Consider the following 22,862-nt stretch of genomic DNA (forward strand, 5'->3'; position numbering starts at 1 on the left):
GTATTTACAATTAACCTTAGACACTTAGTAAGACACTATTGTGTATGCTATTACGGTAAATTACGATTCTAGTGTGATATATAGTGCCGGAGTCGAGCGTAAATAAAAGAGATAGTGTAACAATCAATGTCAAGCGTTTTATACAACTTTGTCCAATACTCTTGCGAGAATAAAACAAATTGTATGCATTTTGATTAACTTTTTAAATATATTGAAACAATTACATTGAGATATGTATTTCGAACATATTATGGTAGAACTCTGATATTTTTAGTGTCATTCTTACAGTAAGATAAAAGATAAGATGAATCCGATATTTTCATTTTCTTCACAACATGTCGGCGATCATCGATGTTCATTAATCTTATCACAAGGAATTTCAATTTGTGGACTATTTTTAGCTCCATGAAGTGTTTTTGTTTAAAAAACAACTGTATTATCCAGTTATATCCAGAATGCTTCGTCTACATACAAATTACTTTCAGTGATGTGTCTCTAACTGCAAGTTTTATGTTTGTAGCAATGTGCTACACACAGTGAACGGAAAATATAATCTCGATTGAGATACCATAAACCGCAAATACGGTACCTAATGTAAGTAAAAAACACATGTATATAATATCTGAGATTATGAGCCTTAAGGCAAAGTCACCAGGTCCAAGTCACGAGCAAGTGTGATGAAAAACAATAAACGTAAACTAAGTTAGTAATAATAACAACTTTTTGTAATAAATTATTTATAATATTGAAACCTTGGTCTTGTTTTTATGTTCCGTAGTTAAACACGGAACCCTTCTTCATCCTTCAGTCTATACTATAATACACAATATCAAGTAATCATTTAAATCTTATTAAAAAGGCTTACTGAATGAGATCCATTCAGTTAATATATCCTAACAAACTACTGGAACGATAAACAATTACCTGAACGTATGATTCTGACCCTGAACGCAAAAAAAAGACTTATCTCGTTTTAGCCCTCTCAAGGTAAAGTGACAATATTTGGTATTTTATTACTATTTTCTATTATTAATGAACTTGAAGAACTAAAAAACAGGTGAGAAAAAAAAAATCTTTGCCTACTGATACCCCGTCGCAGGCGCACCAGCCGGGCCTCTTCTTTAATAGGAGAAAAAACAAGAACATAGACATACCATGGGGGTTGGTTAAATTACCTATCTTATGTCTTTATTCCTATGCTTGTATACTCATTGGCAATAAAGAGAAATAATGGTGGATATACATATATAAAAGTTAAGCCAGTGTATGCAATATAAGCGCCCTTACTAGAAATAATGGTCTATAATGTCTCTGGAACACAAACCACTCATCGAAACTAAATTAACTGGTCTAAAACTAGTGCAATCCTTCTCCACAGAGAATACAGTGAAAAGGATAGCATAAATTTCAAGCCTTTCAATTTAGTTTAGATTTTATTATTCATTGTTCTTAAGTTTAAGTCCAAGATTTGTGTACAACAAAATTGGCACCATTGTCTCTGAAAGCTACCAAAAAGTTTAGACATTAATTATCTATTTGCAAGTGAGCTGCCATTGCCAATGTCACTTGTCACTATGATTGTCATTTGTCAATCGTATCATCAGCTGTCTTGCGGTCACTGTCAGTAAATACTAAATGTCAGCTTTCGGAGTGATAGTCGATAGACAGCTTGCTAAGACAATTTCGAAGGTAAAACTGAAAGCCTGTTAAAACTAATAATTAACGGGACAGTGTTAATCTTAGTATCGAAATTAAAATAACGTGTACGGTGTTAGCTTAGGATACCTGTATTATAACCCTAGAGGTGTAAAATTAATGACTAGACTTAACAAGGTGAGAAGATTTCGCATGCATCGATTTTTCGATAAAAGTCTTATTAGTACAGTTTGGTCGTTAAGGCCGAGTTGAAGAGTGTAAAGTTCAGTCTTCAGAACATCTGACGCCGCTTGTTTCCCCGTCATTTGGTGCTAACACAGCTGCTGGTGTAACTTGTTTGGACGCATTTTATATCATTGGTATGTATTACTTATTTAGCACGATTTTTAGAGTTAAATGTCGCACTTATGATACTTATTTATTTAAATATTTGAAACCATAGTGATAACTTATCATTTCTAAAGCCCTATTATCCCAGGGTAAGAATAGTTGCCATTTTGACCACAGCAACCTGTTGATCATAAGGTTATTTAAACTAGCCCACTACAAGTTCATGTTGAGTCCAAGCAATGTGATGTTGGCTTCAAATAAAGTGTATCCAAAGCTTAGCAAATCAAGATATAAACTAAAAAATAAATCAGTGAGCATGTAGTTTACATAAGCCAAAACTAAAAACTTTTTGTATGAGCAAAGGCTTACAATCCTGCACTCTCAGCACTCTCAAAAGTATGCGGGAAAGAGGCAATCTCATTGAAACTTATGAAATTCTAATGTATATAATTTTTAGTAAACATTTAAGAGTTACCCCAGACTATGGTTACGGTATGGATTCAAACTTGGATTTCTTCATAAGAGACTTTGTAAGAGCCTTCTGAGCACTTTATCAGCAATAGTTATACACCTGTGGAATGTCTTGCCTGAGGATAAAGTGACTGTGACTGAATCAGTTCATGAATAAACAAGAAAAACATGTAAAGGACAAAGAGCACAAGAAATTCTATGGGTGTATTAGCAAAAGCTGCTTAATCTATTCCAAATAAACACATTAATGCCATTAGTGTTTATTGTGATGTGTCCAAAGCATTTGTTCAACATGCAATTACACCTAAAACTTAGGCCATGTGACCAAATTACAAACTGGTAAAAAGTAGGGCGAGGATATTTGGAAAAAAACTCTTTGCTGCTTCCTTACTTCATCAGAGCTAATTTTGAGATGATGAATGGAATTCAGGAATGGTTTCCAGTTCCATTATGGGTTTAAAAAAATTGTATTCCTTCCTCTAAGGTATCTCTTTGCCAAATTGCATCAAGATTGGTGCCGAGATAGAGTCAAACAAAAAAGAATCAACATACATCTGCATTTATGATTTTACTCTACATAGTTTAAAACAAAGTCACTCGAACTGTTTGTATTACAGAACAGATTTTAATATTTAGAGTGATTCAAGAGGAAGGTTTATATGCAGAACATGCATTTCCCACAAACATAATTTAGGCCATTTATATGGCATACGCTGGCTAAACCGTTTTATGTGTATATGGACTAATCATAATCATAACATTATTTGACGGCCGACTGGCAGCAACCCTACTTTCTGAGACCGAGGTTGTGGTTTCGATTCCCACAAATGGGAAATTTCCAAATTGAAAAATTTGTGTATATTATTCATAAAAATATTCATCAGTCACAAGCAATGCTTACTTTGGAGCTAGAGGGCGATGTGTGTATTTTCGTAGTATATTTATTCATTTATTATTAATCACACCAAACTACCCCACATTGCACATTGAGTACATTGCACCTGTACGAAGCCGAGATGAGTCACTAGTAAAATATAAATTATTTTGAAATTAAAAAAAAAAACCATCTTCAACATACTCCTCGGTGCTAATAAAAAAAAAGGCTACTTTGGGTTACATTATTGTTGACTTTTTAATAACAGCTTGACCAATTTCGATAAAATTTAAATGGGACAATCTGGAAAGTATGCCCTCTAAAACATAAAAAAAATTTCAAATCGGTTTAGGCGTCATTGAGTAATCGGGTAACATACATAAATAAAAAAAAGATTCCAAGAATTGAGAACCTCCTCCTTTTTGAAGTTGGTTGATATATATACAAATAAGAAATATTGCACAGTACTCACTGCTGTGTCTTATAATTACTATAACTGTAAAGGTATTGTGTATGTGTATAGGAATTAGGAATACCCACAAGCACTCGGAAGATACAACCGTGTGTTCTAAATAGCTATTATCCTAAATCCTATTATCAAAATGCCTCGTAAGCCAATTTCCTTCGCTATCAGTTCCTGTATACAATGAACATAATATAGAACATAGTTATTAATACTTTTATAGGGTTCCTTATTTGAAATCAAATGGAAAATTTCTAAAAGTCATGGAAAATCACATGGTCATTAACCAGCCTAGACTGAGAGAAGAGTTTAGGTCTTAGCCAGCCATGCTGACCCAGTACGGGATTGGGAGATTTCACAACCTTTAAAAACATTATAGAGAACTCTCAGGCATGCAGGTTTCCTCACGGTACTTTCCGCCGCTGTTAAAGCAGATGGTATTTAATTGCTTAAATTAAAAAAACACATAACTCCGAAACATCAGAAGTCTGTGCCGGGTATTGAACTCGGTTCACCCGAAAGGGAAGCCGAAGCCTTCACCACTAGAATGTCATATACTCAAACTCTAAATTAAACTAAATTGACAAGTCAAAAAAATGTGATGTCTTTTCATTCAGAAAAAGACAAGTTCTACTTTAACCAATACCTTTCAATTTTGATAAGTTAAGGCACCAATGTTTTAGACCGCTTAAGTAAGCACATACTTGTAAGTTGTGTTTACTTGCGCGGTCTAAAACCAACGTTACGGTAACATTAAAGAAAGGCCAAAAAATTAAGTGTCAAAAAACCTCGTAATTTGCCGAATATTACACGATTGAGCTAGGCCAAAGGTAGTTAGGTTAGTTTTTTTAAACGAAATGGTTCCTGTTTGCTTTTGGGGGACACTTGCGACCTGTATACAAGACGTACTAAACTTGTGTAAAAGACACTTGCGACCTGTATACGAGACTTAGGTCCTAAACTTGCGTAAAAGACACTTACGACTTGTATACGAGACTAACTAAACTGGTATAAAAGACACTTGTTTCCTCTATACGAGACGCACTAAACTTGCATTAACGACACTTGCTTCCTGTATACGAAACGTACTGAACTTGCATGAAAGACTCTTGCGACTTGTATACGAGACGTGCTAAACTGGCATAAAAGACACCTGTTTCCTGTATACGAGACGTACTTAACTTGCGTAAAAGACACTTGCGCCTTGTATACGAGACGTAGGTACTTAACTTGCATAAAATACACTTGCTTCCTGTGTACGAGACATACTAAACTTGCGTAAAAGACACTTAAGACCTGTATACGAGACGTACTAAACTGGCATAAAAGACACTTGCTTCCTGTGTACGAGACGTACTAAACTTGCATAAAAGACACTTACGACTTGCATACGAGACACACTAAACTAGCATAAAAGACACTTGCTTCCTGCGAGACGTACTAAACTTGCATAAAAGACACTTACGACCTGTATACGAGACGTACTAAACTTGCATAAAAGACACTTACGACTTGCATACGAGACGCACTAAACTAGCATAAAAGACACTTGCTTCCTGTGTACGAGACGTACGAAACTTGCATAAAAAACACATACGACCTGTAAACGAGACGTACTAAACTTGCATAAAAGACACTTACGACTTGCATACGAGACACACTAAACTGGCATAAAAGACACTTGCTTCCTGTGTACGAGACGTACTAAACTTGCATAAAAGACACTTACGACCTGTATACGAGACGTACTAAACTTGCATAAAAGACAATTACAACTTGCATACGAGACGCACTAAACTGGCATAAAAGACACTTGCTTCCTGTGTACGAGACGTACTAAACTTGCGTAAAAGACACTTACGACCTGTATACGAGACCTACTAAACTTGCATAAAAGACACTTACGACTTGTATACGAGACTAACTAAACTTGCATAAAATACACTTGCTTCATGTGTACGAGACGCACTAAACTTGCATTAACGACACTTGCTTACTATATACGAAACGTTCTAAACCTGCATAAAATACACTTGCTGTCTATATACGAAACGTACTAAACTTGCGTAAAATACTCTTGCGACCTGTATACGAGACGTACTAAACTTATGTAAAAGACACTTGCTTCCTATATATACGAAACGTTCTAAACTTGCATAAAATACACTTGCTGTCTATATACGAAACGTACTAAACTTGCGTAAAATACTCTTGCGACCTGTATACGAGACGTACTAAACTTGTGTAAAAGACACTTGCTGTCTATATACGAAACGTACTAAACTTGCGTAAAATACTCTTGCGACCTGTATACGTGACGTACTAAACTTGTGTAAAAGACACTTGCTTCCTATATATACGAAACTTTCTAAACTTGCATAAAATACACTTGCTGTCTATATACGAAACGTACTAAACTTGCGTAAAATACTCTTGCGACCTGTATACGTGACGTACTAAACTTGTGTAAAAGACACTTGCTTCCTATATATACGAAACGTTCTAAACTTGCATAAAATACACTTGCTGTCTATATACGAAACGTACTAAACTTACGTAAAATACTCTTGCGACTTTTATACGAGTCGCACTAAATTTGCATAAAAGACACTTGCTTCCTATATATACGAAACGTTCTAAACTTGCATAAAATACACTTGCTTTCTATATACGAAACGTACTAAACTTGCATAAAAGACTCTTGCGACTTGTATACGAGTCGCACTAAATTTGCATAAAAGACACTTGCTTCCTATATATACGAAACGTTCTAAACTTGCATGAAATACACTTGCTTTTTATATACGAAATATACTACACTTAAGTAAAAGACACTTGCGACTTGTATACGAGACGTAGGTACTTAACTGGTATAAAAGACACTTGCTTCCTGTGTACAAGACGTACTAAACTAGCATAGATGAGGTTCAAAGCGGGAGCAGAGTGATTGCTTGCTCGCAGCCCGGCTTGCTGTGCTGTTATAAACCTCGCTGCTCGCTTTTTCGGCGAAATATTTACTCGGTACATCTCTACTATCTAAACAGAATTAAGAATATAAAACCTTCATCAGCAATTCTTGTATGCAGTGCATTGTGTCCAAAAACAGTGAAAACGCGACGCGTACGTCTTCACACTGCGAAGTGTTCCTTGCTCTCAAACCGGAAATGGTTTGGGAGCTAGCAACACTGGATTTTATGGTAAGCGTTTAGAACATTAGAGGTAAAATAATCACTGTAAACTGCTTAATGAAGTGAAGTGACTAACCGCCTGTTCGAGAAACACTACTAAAGTGGAGTGGTTTTTAATGCTTAAATATAAGTAGTGTACACGGTTTCTGTACGTTCTTAATTCTGTGAACACGGGGTTACATACATCTAGCGACGTTTCCCGTGGGATCTTTAGACACCGTAACTAAGACGAACTTGCGGGCATAAGCTAGTCTCTAATATATAAATTCAAAATAATAATAATAATTGTTTCGGCCCAAGGCAACAGGATGCTCCGGCCTAGGGCATTAACATGCCGTGGCTCAAGACATTTGAAACACCAATTCTTAGTTTAGTGAACATTGCAGTGTATTTCCGTCAGGCGTCGACTTATTGTTTGTAAGGTTCACTTGGAGCCGACAGTTTGCAAATGTCATAAGTTAGTCTTTTATTTGCCCCAATGTATGCCTAAACATACAATAATAATTTATTTACAAGAATGTAGGTACATAGAATTTTCATTATAATCATTTTTTTTATATAAAAATGATTATAATACAAATTAACGAAAAATAAAGACAATTCATAATTCCGTGCTAACATCTATTTAATTTGATCTATTTAAAACATATATAATGAAATCTATTTAATAATAATAAATTGTTAAGTCCTTAATTTAATTTTATTACTGAAATATTTTTGATAATGTGAAATATTCATACACCAACAGGTAGAATGTACAGAATTCTATTTAATGTTATGAAAATTCTGAATTTTTATATAAAAACAAATGATTAAAATACAAATTAACGAAAACTAATGATAATAATAATCCCTTCCCTACTCCCTACTAATATTTTAAATGTCAATGTAAGTTTGTTTCACGCAATAACAGATCCTCATGAAACTTTGTACACATATTCTTGGAAGTGTTAGAAGTAATATAGGATATATTTTTATCCCGACATTAAGCTCGGTTCCTTTGGGAGAGGGAATGAAAGTGTTTGACGATTTTACACAATAGCTCCGACAAATTACAACAGATTTAAATAATTATTTTTGTGAGGTATGTATATATGTATTAAATTTTGCCCAAACTTTGTGTAGATCTGATGAATGTGGTTGGAGATAGAGGACAGAACTCCTCAGCGGACAGCAGCAGCAAACCCCTCATTTAAGGCTTAGCGATACTGAATACTTTAAATTTTTTTAAGAACTACGACTAAATTGAATGCCACAACAAAAAACAAAATCAAACGCAGACGAAGTCGCGGGCAACAGCTAGTAATATAATAAAATCACATTAGTCATTAAAGTAAACTTAGCATATGACATATATGCTAAGTTTACTTTTATTCAAAACTAGCGTACCCACCCCCTTTTCGCCGGGCTAGATTTTGCTTTATTTTATTTAAACATCATTAAATTTTTAATTTAAGTCTCATAATATATTAAATCATTTATTTCTCCCCGCATTCATTCTCTTCTATTCTCTTCTCGATCGGGTGAAGATCATTATCTACACTCATGTACACCTAACAATAGAATATCATCATAGTAAATAAAAGCTGTATTTGACAGTTTGACAGTTCAAAAATAGGAGTGCTCCGATCGTCACCAAACTTTACAGGATTACTCGCCAGATCAATCCGGAGATTCCCTGAAAGTTTCATTGAAATCGGTCCAGCCGTTTCGGAGCCTATACGGAACATACCCACACACTTTCTCTTTTATATATATAAGATATAATAAATTCGAAATTAACTGTTAATAGGTTTTTTGTTTGTTTCCTTTTAGATTTAGTAAATCTAAATATTATTTGATCTCTGCGGAGTAAGCAGGTATTCACCTAATATTCTTACCGAGATACCTAGTTATTTTAAAATTATTTCAGCAAAAACATACCCGCACTCTAGTTAATTGGGTGCTGGAGCGTCTGCCGCGACCCGGTGACCTTTGACATTTTCTTGTCAGCGGGGGATCTGACGTCGAAACAAAACGGTCTTGTTAAGTGAGGCTCGCTGTTAAGTATCATCATTGCAAATGATCTACCCGAAATATCCACCTCGATGTCAAGAGTTTTACTTTTTTTTTTTTAATACATTAAACTTTAGACGGCCGATTGGTACAGTGGGCAGCGATCCTGCTTTCTGAGTCCAAGGCTTTGGGTTCGAAATCCCACAACTGGAAAAGGTTTGTGTGATGAACATTAATGAATTTTCAGTGTCTGGGTTTTTTGTATCTGTATGTCAGTCTGTCTTTTATGTATTTTATTCAAAAAAATATTCATCCGTCATCTTAGTACCCATAACACAAGCTACGCTTACTTTGGGGCTATATGGCGATGTGTGTATCATCGTAGTATATTTATTTTATTTTATTTGCCCTTGACAGCAATCTCGTTTGGTGGTAAAATGTGCGTATGTGTGTGTATTTTTCTCAACCATTCAATCACAAGCACAGCGAAGCGTGGCACATTAAACAAATAAATAAATAAAAATAATGAAACCTAATAAGTAGGCCCTACTTGAATAAAGATATTTTTGACTTTGACTTTAGAGTCAAATGGCATAAAATCGACCAAACGGTTGTAAGTTTAAATGGAAGGGTGGGTCACGACCCTCAGCAATGAGTAACACGACGTAGAGAGATATATAAAATATCTATCCCTACTTCCCTACTAATATTATAAATGTGATTGTAAGTTTGTTTGTTACGCTTTCACGCTAAAACTACATAACAAATAATCATGAATCTTTGTACAAATATCCTTGCAGGTATTAGAAGTAATATAGGATTCTTTTTATCCCGATATTAAGCTAAGTTCTTATGGGAGGATCAAAGTGTTTGACGATTTTACACCAACTAGAAATAAAATTTCTTAAAAGATTCACAATTTAAAAATTTAAGTAAAACTACACCTGAATTGAATGCTGAATTGAATGCCACATGCCTCTCAAAAACAAACGCAGACGAAGTCGCGGGCAACAGCTAGTACGGTTATAATTAAAAAACGTTTTAAACGGTATCAAAGGAGGGCCACATACCTACACATTCGAGTCTTCTCTGATTAGCCTAGAGTAAATAACAATTAGTCTATAAATAAATATACGGTGGTATAGAAAGTGGTAACTCGCCACGGCTAAAGCCTTCCACCAGACCAGACCAGACCAGAGAAAAATCTAAAATTCTTAAATATTGTTTTAAATTGTGACCGGACATAACAATATATCTTTATATTTATATTTCTTGTGTGCGTGTGTATGTCACTGAACTCCTCCTAGACGGCCGGAACGATTTCAATGAAATTTTCGGTATGCTTTTGGGTGGTACCCTGGATGGTTTAGATTCACAAATCAGCCCGACAGATGGCGCTGGGGTCAGCTAGTATTATATATAATTGTTAAGATAATGCTGTATACACCTATAATTGATTATTTTAGTGGCACTTGACAGAATTTGTAATTCTAACACAATTTTTTTTTTAAAGTATTTAGTTAAGATTTATTGCTGGTGTGTCTTATGAATAAATAAATCCATTTTTACCATGCCGAGAATCGGACCCGGGACCTCCTACTTAAATTCACAGCGTTCACCGTTGCGCCAGGGAGGACGTCGTGGAGGCACGTCTTTGTCGATAATGAAAATCCTGCATCGTCGTTACTGGACTACGCTGGCTACTTGTACGGATTTGTTAATAGTATCAAATATCCAGAAATATTCTTCTTTTGTCACAGGCAGAGAAGTGAGTCCGAGCGAACAGAATGGCGAGTGGATCGTGGGAAGAGTTCTTCGCGGTTCACCTGCCCCCGACTGACTTCGAGGACAATCGGTCACTGCTGAAGGAGTTCTGCGAGAGGCATGATCAGTACGGGAACAAAATAGTTCTTGTAACAGTAAGTAATTCTTCAAGACTTGGTACAATATAAATAAAATACCTATCCCTATCCGTATCCCTACTTTCCTATCCCTACTAATATTATGAATGTCAATATAAGTTTGTTTGTTATGCTTTCACGCAAAAACTACTTAACCGATCCTCATGAAACTTTGTACACATATTCTTGGAAGTGTTAGAAGTAATATAGGATACTTTTTATCCCGACATTAAGCTCGGTTCCTTTGGGAGAGGGGATGAAAGTGTTTGACGATTTTACACCATAACTCCGACAAATTATAACCGATTTAAATAATTATTTTGTACTATAGAGGTTATAATATGCGTTTAATTTTGCCCAAACTTTGTGTAGATCTGATGAATGTGGTTGGAGATAGAGGACAGAACTCATCAGCGAACAGCAGCAAACCCTTAAGTCTTAGCGATACTGAATACTTTAAAAACAAATTCAAACGCAGACGAAGTCGCGGGCAACAGCTAGTAATAAACAAACATACTACGAAAATACACACATCGCCATCTAGCCCCAAAGTAAGCGTAGCTTGTGTTATGAGTACTAAGATAGCTGATGAATATTAATTTATGAATATAATACACATAAATACTTATAATATACAGATAAATACCCGTACACTAAAAAAACATCCAAGGTCATCACGCAAACACTTTCCGGTTGTGGGAATCGAACCCACGGCCTTGGACTCAGAAAGCAGGATCGCTGCCCACTGCGCCACTCGGCCGTCAATATGAGTGTATGGTTTACGGGCTAGCATCTACTTCAGTTTGAAACCTGTAAATCAGTAATACTAGAGTCTTTCTGCCAGAGCTCGTCGAAGTATTTCCATACAATAAATAAACTAAAGTGACGTTTGACAGCAGTGATTGCAAGATTTACGACTGTCGCAAGCCTGTCGCGAGACACGTAATCACCCTGCCGGCCTCTCAGTCGTTAGCCTGCCCATAAAAAGTAAATGACCTTGAACTGTTCCAGTCGGGAGGTACAACAGTCCCCCTTGAGCACAACACCGTGAGATTTGTGGACAACTTCAGCGCTGGCACGCGGGGCGCCGCATCAGCGGAGTACTTCCTGGAGCACGGCTACGCGGTTATCTTCATGCACCGCCAGAAGTCGCTGGAGCCCTTCACGAGGAACTTTAACGGACAGAAGCTATTCGACATGTTGGATCTGCAGCACCGGGGACCTAATACTACTATCACTGGTATGTAACTATGTAATTACTTCAAGCAGAAACTTGTAGCGACCTTGGGGGTAACTGTTTAGCACCAAATTATGTATTCATGACTAGTGGAGTCGGCAGAGGTCGTCCGGCTTGGTAAAGAAGCGCCACCTACTGGCTCCAATTGTGCATTAAAACAAATCGGGAACCCATTGGAATATACAGAAAGATTTTATAAAAATCGGTCCAGCTGTTCAGGTGGATGAGAAGATCATCTAAACCTTCCCTGGACTTCCACGAATTTTTCAAGACCGGGGACAGTTTTTCTTAAAAAAAAAAAAAATCGGTTCATCCGTTCGGGAATTACGATGCCACAGTCAGACACACAGACCTTTCAAACTAATGGCACACGCAAAACGAAACAGAACACTTTAGCGTTCCGGTACGAGGACGCGTACAAACCGATTACAGGTTTGGGTGTAGAGAGCTGCCCCATCTTACCAGAGATTGCCCAAGGAACTATTTGATGTCCCTGCTCGAACTGTCACATGGTTGTAGAATCTGGACATTGAATTATAACCTATTCATTTGTAGTATGGAGGGTAGAGGTAAGGAGGATCATCTGTGTATATGAAAAAGTGTCGTCAAAATGTATTAAATTAGGATGGCGCCACATTTGCATCAAGGTAACTCTTAAAAGAAGCGCCAAACCAAATATTGTTAGAGTAGGCTTGAAAAATAAACAAGGAAGTAAGGTTATATTTACCACAATATTTTGTACAACGTAAGTTGTTGAAATTCTCAATAATTAACTACTTTAGTCGATAATGACATTAAATTTTTTAACTCGGCATACTTCAATTCATCTACGTTTGCTACATTCATACCATACCCTGTGCATCCACCAGCGCCATTGTGGAGGATTTTTGAACTGTTATTTAGCGCATACAACTGGACACTTTTTCAACTTTTCTCCCATATAAGATGACTCTCCTTACCTCTACCCTCCATAATTTGTAGATAAAATCAATATTGAGTTATAAAATATACCATAATTTAAACCGCTTATTGTGAGAAAATGTCGTACGTCTAAATAAATAAAGGTATTGGTTCAATTATCATACCCCTAACAGGTTAGCCCGTTACCATTTTAGACTTAATTTTCACTTACCAGCTTGCAGTCAGGGGCTAACGTGTATTCAAATTAAAAATAAAACAGTAGGACCCCGTGCAAAAAAGGATATTTTGTTATCTATGCGTAATTTGTGATGTGGGGAGGTATTTTTTTATAAAAATTGACGGACTAAGAAGCTGATGTTAAGTTGGCCTTTGGTACCTCTATCTATCTCTGTTTATCTGCCACTCGTTTCACTTTTATGAAATTTACTAATTACTTCTTGTAATTAGTAAATTTCATAAAAAATGTACTTATATTTATTAATTCAGTTTAAGTTTTCAAGCTAAATTACGCTAAGGATGCACCTGTACATCCTAAGCGTAATACAATATTCAGTATTCGCATTTTTTTCTAAAAACTATTTTCTTTTCTTACTTGTCTTATAATGTACACAATCTTTCCATTACTTTTTAATGTTCATGTTTATAGTGTACTTTTTTGTGTTTTTGAACTATATATGTAAATAAACGGAATATAAACAGCGCGTCTAAATCAATAAAGATAAATAAAATATAGAAGCGTTTACTTTATAATTGTTTTTTTTATATATATCTTTAAACATAGTTAACATTAAAGAGAAATAAAAAAATTGTTCACATAATGGGACAAGTACGAAAAAAATAGTCACTATATATTTTTGGTAAATCTGTAAAATGGACCTTCTTTTGTAGATAAGAAAGAGACTTTGCAGATGGATGTAGCTATATTATGTTATACGTACATATACGTACGTATGCAGAGGTTTTCCGTTTTATTTGACGGTCGGCCGTATATATACAGACGCCAGTTCAAGGTTAATGAGTCGGCCGGCGTTTAGTGCCTTTGTTTGACTAATCGATGCGACGAATACAAGGGGTGCTTGGCTATTTGTAGCCTCGCTGCAACCTCGGTGTCCATCAACCGTTTCTTAGTGAAACACTTCAAGCTGAAACTGTTACGATAAGAAAAACATGTTGAGATTACCTTTCCTAAGCTTTATGACTACCCTGGTCAAAAACCCTGTGCCCAACACTGCCCGACATACGACTACGTTGAAATGTTACATTTCAACGTATCAACGTTTGATTATGTTAAGAAACCGAAGACACATATTAAAGAAAGAAATCGTACCCAGCTTCGCACCTTTGCAATGTAGATACCGTTGTGTTAACCGACAGAAGCCGGCAAGAAACTGAGCAGTTGCTGTTTTCCAACATCATTTTACAGTTGACAATGAATGAACATATAAATAATAAATTTTCTATCTTGTGAGAGATGAGAGCGGAGCCTGCTTCCAAGCAGCCTTGTCGTTAAGAAATTCATCAATCGTATAGAAACCACGATTTATTAAATGTGTTTTAACACATTGTTTAAACTTATGCATTGGCAGTTTGTACTACATTTGTATTTTGTATTTTCATCAATTTATATACCGTTGTTGTTTGACGGCCGATTGGTGCATTGGCCAGCGACCCTGGAGTCCCAGGCCGTGGGTTCAATTACCACAACTGAAAATTGTTTGTGCTTTAAACATGATTGTTTTTCAGTGTCTGGGTGTTTATATGTATATTATAAGTATTAATATGTATTATTCATAAAAAAAATATACGTAAGTCATATTAGTTCCCATAACACGAGCTATGCTTACTTTGGGGCTAGATGGCGGTGTTTATACTGTCGTAGTATATTTATTTATTCATTTGTATATATATACTTCGCACTGTGCGTGTGGTCTAACTACCTAACGCTAGCTAACTATGGGCCTAATAAGAAGGCTCAGTGTCACTCATCTAAAACTGTCACGCGCAATCCTATTTTCAGCGTTAAATTTAAATTATAAATATTGGAGATAGAGTTCCGGGCGTCAGAAGTTTTTTATTGGAAAAACTCTTTAACAATTTTTTTTTAATTTCTTAAATATTTAGTGAATCAATGAGCTATCGCACGTAATTTTAAGAGCAGTATCTCTATTTTGTACCATTTTCAACTTGTCGACTAGACTAACGTGCCATGGAAAGAGCTATTTTAGTATCTCTACGTGATCAAAGAAATGACGAGATCCGTAGAAGAATTACCGACATAGCTCAACGAGTCGCGAAGCTGTAGTCGCAATGGGCGGGGCACGTAGCTCGGAGAACCAATGGACATTGGGGTTCCTAGTTGTTAGAGTGGCAATCCCGCACCGGTAAGCGCAGCGTTGGTTAAACCCAACCAGGTGGGCAGACGACATCAAGCGAGTCGCGAGGAGCGCGCTGGATACAGGCGGCCCAGAATCGTCGAGTTTGGAACTCCCTACAAAAGACCTATGTCCAGCAGTGGACGTCAATCGGTTGATTTGATGATGATTATGATAAACTAGCTTTATTTTATTGAAACAATAAACTAACATCATTAAATTTTTAATTTAAGTCTCATAATATATTAAATCATTTGTTTCTCTCCGTATTCATTCTCTTCTCGAGCGGGTGAAGATCATTATCTACACCCATGTACACCCAGCAATAGAATATCATCATAGTAAATAAAAGCTGTATTTGACAGTTTGACAGTTCAAAAATAGGAGTGCTCCGATCGTCACCAAACTCGATCGTCTCCGGATTGACCTGGCGAGTAATCGTGTAAGGATTACTCGCCAGGTCAATCCGGAGATTCCCTGAAAGTTTCATTGAAATAGGTCCAGCCGTTTCGGAGCCTATACGGAACATACCCACACAGTTTCTCACACACTTTTTTATATATATATATATATATAGATATATATATATACTCTGTGCAAAGTGGCGTGCATAGACGGTATGCACAGGATAATATAAAATGAAGAAAATCTACGATAAGAGTTATAAAAAACTTAAGGATACGCATTGTAGGAGTTATAGAAAGCCTACCCTTGAGTATTTATAGCTCGTACTGGGGATTTTCTTCATTTTATATCATCTGCATACCCTCTATGCACGCCACTGCCTGTGTATGCACGCCACTGGCGGAGGCCGGGGCGCGCGTAACGCCACGGGTCTCGCTGCGCAGTGAAGCCGGACGGCGTGTTCGCGCTGGCGCCGGCGCTGCAACGCTACCAGGCTGCGCACGCGGCCGGCGCGCTGTTGCACGTGGCCTTCACGGCCGTGTCCGAGTACTTCTGGCTGCTGCGCGCCGCCTGCGAGCTGCTGGCGCGATCGGGCCCGCGCGCGCTGCTGTACCTGGCCGCCGCCGTGTCCGACTTCTACGTGCCCAAGGACCGCGTGGTGAGCATTCCGCCGCCGCTACCAGCAGTGGCGCGCACTTCATACATGCACAAAAGCAGTGCCTACCCTCTTTTTTTTTAGCCTGGTGGAATTTATTTATTGCTACCTCTGACCCTCGGGCAGGACAGAGGTTATGTGAGACCAAACTTAAAACCACCATGGCATAACCCCCTTGTTTGAAAATTCAAATTCCAAGTCATTTATTTCAAATAGGCCTACTTTATAAGCACTTTTGAAACGTCAAGTATGTATGTTTGTAGTGACTCTACCACCGGTTCGGAAAGCAGATTCTACCGAGAAGAGCCGGCAAGAAACTCAGTAGTTGCTCTTTTTCAACATCAACATTTACAATCATTATGCTATCTTGCGGGAGATGAGAGCGAGGCTGGCTGCTTCCAATCTACCTTGTCATTGAGGAATTCATCAAATGTATAGTAACCTCGCTGTACTAGATGCGTTTTTACACATATTTTGAATGTATGCATTGGTAGGTCAAGAAGTTTGCTTTGTTAGACGTCTGAGGAACCCTTTCATACCTCCCGGATGAAGCACTGCCTACCCTTAAAGTACTGTGCAACTCATGAATGCGAAGGATTTATCCATTTTATGGCATATTCCTTTATGCGTAACCTGGTCAAAAAAAAAACTGCAGCCCACTGCAGGGCGCGGTTTCTCAAAATGCTCGGGGCTAGCTTGCAATGAATGGATCCGCATTTACTCTCGCTTCTGTATGTTATAAGATAAAGTTAAGCTTAATTTGCTATACTCCGCGAAAAGCAGGAGAATCTGTATGGTGTAATGTATAAATTCTTCAATCCTTATACTCCACACCAAACTGATCTTCGTCAATGTACCCTCTAACAATTCCATTGTAAAGTCAACATCTCCCGAGGATGCTCCGGTTTCGGAGCGAACGCGCGTAAAAAGCAAAAGAATAGACAAAATGTTAGTTAATAGTTTTTTGAATAGTTTGAATAGTTTTTTATCAAATTAAGTTTAAATGTCGCTTTGTCATGCTACGTGCGTTTGTAATCGACGCGCATATCAGTCCGTGTTATTGTGTGTGTGCTATGTTTGTAAACGTGTTTTCTTGTTGTTAGTACTCTTAATAAATAAATAAAGGGCAATCCGGTCTAAGATCGTGATGTGCCCTGACCCTGAGTATGCCTTTCCCTGAATTTTTAAAAGCATTCATATACAAACCATCGAATTTTGGAATGCGCTTCCTATGTAGGTACGGTAGTCGAAATCACTGGCGTTATTTAAAAAAGAATCAAAGTCGCTTCTATCTAATCGCCAAAATGGCCTCCAAAAGAAGCCGATGGAGACAGTTTACCAGCGCGTAGTTGAGATCTCAGCAGGACCACGATCTTCAGTGATGAAGGAACGACCAGAGAGAAAGAGAGAGATTTAAAAAAAGCCGTTAAGTGTTATTATATTTCCTTTTCCTTGTCTTCAGTTCTTCGATGTTTAATAGTATTTATTTACTCTTATCCAAATATAAATTCATATATGGATAAGATAAAGTGTTGGTTTAAGTTACAAATAAATACAAAAACTAATCTTCATTTATAATTATATTTGAGAAGGTTGTTTGAATGTTTCATTTTATAAAAGTAATGTACCAGCGCCATCTCATTCATTCTCGTTTACAGTTTGCTAGGTGACAGACGTATTACCTACCTTGCTAATAAAATAATAATAATATTTTTGGATAATATAAAATTCAGTACTATCCATCGAGTCGTTTTTAATTATCCATCACCCAATTTCTCACATAAAATAGAGCAAATAAATTGTATTATTCATTAATACTTTTATATATACTATTATATATATATACATATATATATATGTAATACTATTTTATATGGTAACGTATATATAGGACGCGTCACTGCGAGTGGACTGAGCTTATCATGGCAAGAAAACTCTTGCGAGTCACATCTGATTTAGGCCGCCGAATTACACCACCTAAGCAACTGGCTTCCCTCGAGCCGGAATACCCTATATAGTCCACCAATCCGCACTGGGCCAGCGTGGTGGCCTTAACCCCTTTCTGAATGTATAATAAAAATCAATACACTACAACAATACACACACCGCCATCTAGCCCCAAAGTAAGCGTAGCTTGTGTTATGGGTGCTAAGATGACTGATGAATGTTTTTTTATATTTTTTCAATGAATAATATAATTAAATATGATAAAATACATATAAACACCCAAACACTGAAAAACATTCCTGTTAATCACACAAACATTTTCCAGTTGTGGGAATCGAACCCCGCGGCCTTTGACTCAGAAAGCAGGGTCGCTGCCCACTGCGCCAATCGGCCGTCAAATGTATGAGGAGACCGTTGCTTTAAAGTTGGCCGGTAATGGATTGATATGATGAATGAGTGTCTTCTGTGCTACTACCATCTATTGCGAACACCCCCCCCCCTCCCGTTTTGGGAGAGGCCTTTAGAAACCAGTAGAGGACTGTTATATGTTGTTGATGAACTTTTCTTATATGATGTAATATTTCAGCCCACCCACAAGATGCAATCCGCGAGTGGACCGCCGGTGATTCAGCTCCACTTGGTGCCCAAGATGTTGGCTCCACTGGTCAACCTCTGGGTACCGGAAGCCTATGTGGTGTCATTCAAACTGGAGACAGATGAGAACCTGCTCATCCCTAAAGCTCGAGCGGCCCTTGAGAAATATAAACACAAGGTACAAAAAGACCTATCCATAGCAATATTATAAATGCGTAAAAGTATATTTGCACTTCCTTCGCCCCTATGTAAGTTACAAATCGAAGTAAACGGAAGTAGATGCTCTTCTGGAGCGAAACTTTTGGATATTTAATTATCTGTGATATACCTATGATATGTAATATACTCTGGTCTAGGTAAGGTTCGGCCGTGGCTAGTTAGCAACCTGCTGATTAAAAAGTGCCGCCAAGCGATTAAGCGAAAATCCGATTTAATAATAATAATATTGAGTTTTTATTTCATTGAAATTACCATTTTAGGATGTTTTATTTTTTTGTACCCATCTGCCTGACTAACAAGGTCCAATCTATTTTTAACCAGCTAGGTCAGGGCGCGGGCGCCGGGACAAATTTCTTAACTTGTAAGTGCACCGCTGGCTTACTCGTAAAAAGGTTCGGAACCCCTGTATTAGAGCAAAATACAATTTGGTACAACATGATGCGATACGGCCGCATGTTACATAGCTGGCATACCGTTGTCCCGCGGGTGTGACTGCGTAACTCGCGGATAATTTGGCCGCACTATAGTATCCAATATTTATAATAGAATTATTAACATAAGCGGTGATAGTCCAGTGGCTACTTCGACTTTACTTTCGGGGGGCCGAGTTTGAATCCCAGCGCGCACCTCTATCTCTTCTAAGTTATGTGCGTTTTAAATAATTAAAATATCACTTGCTGCAATGGTGAATGTAAACATCGTGAGGTCTCTGTAAGGTTGCCTGGCAGAGATCGCTACTAAGCGATAAGGCCGCCATTTGTGTTCTACTTCTGTCTTTGTATTTCTGTTGTTCTTTTATTTTCCTAACTTCATAGTTGTGTACAAATAAAGAGATAGTAGAATATAGAGTAAAACTCGAATAATTGACTACCGACTGGCGCAGTGGGCAGCGACCCTGCTTTCTGAGTCCAAGGCCGTGGGTTCGATTTCCACAACTGAAAAATGTGTGTGTGATGCACAGGAATGGTTTTCAATGTCCGGGAGTTTATATGTATTTTATAAGTATTTATCTATATTATTCATAGAAAAAAATATTCATTAGACATCTTAGCACCCATAACACAAGCTACGCTTACTTTGGGGCTAGATGTCGGTGTGTGTTGTCGTAGCATATTTATTTATTTATTCATTTAATAATAATAATGTTTACGAAGGGGTGTGGAGTCCACCAATCTGCACTGGGCCAGCATGGTGGACTACGTCCTTAATCCCTTCTGATTGTGGGAGGAGACCCGTGCCCTGTAGCGGGCCGGAAATGGATTGATATGATGATTTTGATGATGTTTAACCTAACTTCCAGATGGTAGTGGCCAACATGTTACAGACGCGTCACCAACGGGTGATACTTGTGACTCCGGACTCCAATCAGGAGATAGTGCTCTCCAGAGAAGAAGTTCATGCAGGTAAACTAATCCTGTGTTACATGACATTCCTTAAGTTACTTCCTATAGCTCTTTGTCTTGATTGGACTGAATTTTAAGAAAATAAAAATTAATAGTTCAAAGAAACTAAAAAACACGCTTGGTATAAAAAAAAAAATCAAACTAATTTCTACGTTTAAGCTTAGTTTGTTTATAAAAGCGTGGTTTTTAGTTTTTCTTAAACTACTATTTTTATTGGAGCAAATGAATCGGTAACCCATACATCATAATTTTTTTTAATATTAGATAAATCTTATCTAGGCTAAAGATAATGGTTGGAAATTAATTAACATAGTTTCTGCCTTATCGACTATGGATGGAAATTATATAAATTAACAAAAATCTTAAAATAATCTTATACTAGTGTATACTCATCGGTCCGTAAAATATCTACAAAGTTTGAACAAAATCAGCCCGTTCGAAGGGGGTCAAAATGAAGTTCAAAGGAGACGGTTACAAACATACAGTTGAAGCTAATAAAAACAGGCATATATCGTGTAAAAAAACAGACTTCCTTAATTAACTAAATAGCTAGTAAAATATATTTTGTGTTAAATAAAATGAAGAAAATAATTATCTATAATTATATCGTTGCTACTATATTAAACTGTACCGTATACAAAGTAAATATATACAAAGTCATTTTACATTTTACTACACCGACTTAAAAATGTCGTAGAAAATATTTATTTGTTATTAATTATAATTTTTTCATGCTTTTTAGTTTAGGTCTAAGAAGAAGCCCACAACAAACTTACCCGGGTGTTTTTTTTTGTTATCGCCATCTCGCAATTTCATTTAAAATTATTGGAAGAGCAACCTGGTTAGAGCACCCAAGCTTTTTTATCGATTACGTAGTCCTTTTTACTATAATAGGACTTCTCTATAAGCTGATGTTTAATACAAACTTTGAACTTTTTACGAGACATCTCCAAGACGTCAATGGGTATTTTATTCTAGAATTGTATGCAATTTCCTTTAAACGAATTATGAATTTTATGTAACCTAGTATATTGCACTACAAATATTCATCCGTCATAGTACCCATAACACAAGCTACGCTTACTTTGGGGCTAGATGGCGACGTGTGTATTGTCGTAGTATATTTGACGGCCGAGTGGCGCAGTGCGCAGCGACCCTGCTTTCTGAGTCCAAGGTCGTGGGTTCGATTCCCACAACTGGAAAATGTTTGTGTGATGAAAATGATTGTTTTTCAGTGTCTGGGTATTTATCTGTATATTATAAGTATTAATGTGTATTATATTCATTAAAAAATATTCATCAGCTATCTCAGTACCCATAACACAAGCTACGCTTACTTTGGGGCTAGATAGCGATTGTATATATTTATTTGTTATGTCCGGTTGCCCAGGTATAGACATAGAGGGTCTGATAGTGTCGGACATAGTGCGCGCGCACACCGCGCACATGGCGGGCGACGCGCCCCCGCCGTGCGCGCGCTCACCACGCTGAGGGTCGCGCGCCCGCCTGCCGCGACTCTACCTCACGGACTAGCGGCAGGTGCGGGCCCGCCACGCCGCATCCGCGGTGTGCCCACTGACCATAGCAAACAGTGAACCAACAGTGACTAAAAGTGTATGAGTAATAAAACACAAAAGTGTACTAGTGACTTCAAAATGCGTTTATGCGAATCATCAGTAGGGCTAGCATGCGCGCCACGAGATAATTATTTCCACCCGTTCATCATATCAAACTATTACCCGCCCACCACTGGGCACTTCTCACAATGAGAAGGGGTTAAGACCTTAGTCTCAGGCTCAATGCGGATTGGTGGTTTGTCTGGTGGGAGGCTTCGGCCGTGGCTAGTTACCACCCTACCGACAAAGACGTGCCGCTAAGCGATTAAACGTTCCAGTACGATATCGCGTAGAAACCGATTAGGAGTACAGGATTAATATAACTGGCATACTCCCTAACAGATTAGCCCGCTACCGTCTTAGACTGCATCATCACCTACTACCTGGTGAGATTGCAGTCAAGGGCTAACTTGTGGTGAAATAAAAAATTAAAAACAACCTTTGAGAACTTCATGGAGGACTCACAGGCATGCAGGTTTCCTTACGATGTTTTCCTTCATCGTTGAAGCAAGTGATATTTTAATTGCCTTAAACGCACATAACTTGATGAGTTAAAGGTGCGTGCTGCCGAATTTTCCTACCTAATTATATAGAGATAGACAAGAATGTAGGTAG

At 37.5% G+C, this 22,862-nt stretch overlaps 1 protein-coding gene across 2 annotated transcripts; it reads left to right on the forward strand.

Moving 5' to 3' along the window:
• Nucleotides 1-1,631: 1,631 nt before the first annotated feature.
• Nucleotides 1,632-22,454, forward strand: LOC120626837 (phosphopantothenate--cysteine ligase). 2 transcript variants are annotated; one of them, XM_039894605.1, is made up of 7 exons: nucleotides 1,632-1,689; nucleotides 10,738-10,896; nucleotides 11,890-12,118; nucleotides 16,257-16,471; nucleotides 19,002-19,187; nucleotides 20,529-20,631; nucleotides 22,022-22,454. In XM_039894605.1, exons 2-7 carry the CDS (start codon nucleotides 10,765-10,767, stop codon nucleotides 22,120-22,122), a joined length of 966 nt encoding a protein of 321 aa, XP_039750539.1. In that variant the 5' UTR covers nucleotides 1,632-1,689; nucleotides 10,738-10,764; the 3' UTR covers nucleotides 22,123-22,454. The 2 variants fall into 2 exon arrangements, with proteins under 2 accessions (XP_039750539.1, XP_039750538.1); XM_039894604.1 differs by having other exon boundaries at nucleotides 1,643-2,015.
• Nucleotides 22,455-22,862: the final 408 nt, after the last annotated feature.

The sequence above is a fragment of the Pararge aegeria genome, chromosome 10 (genome assembly GCF_905163445.1).
Source record: "Pararge aegeria chromosome 10, ilParAegt1.1, whole genome shotgun sequence".
NCBI classification, from domain to species: Eukaryota; Metazoa; Arthropoda; class Insecta; order Lepidoptera; family Nymphalidae; genus Pararge; species Pararge aegeria.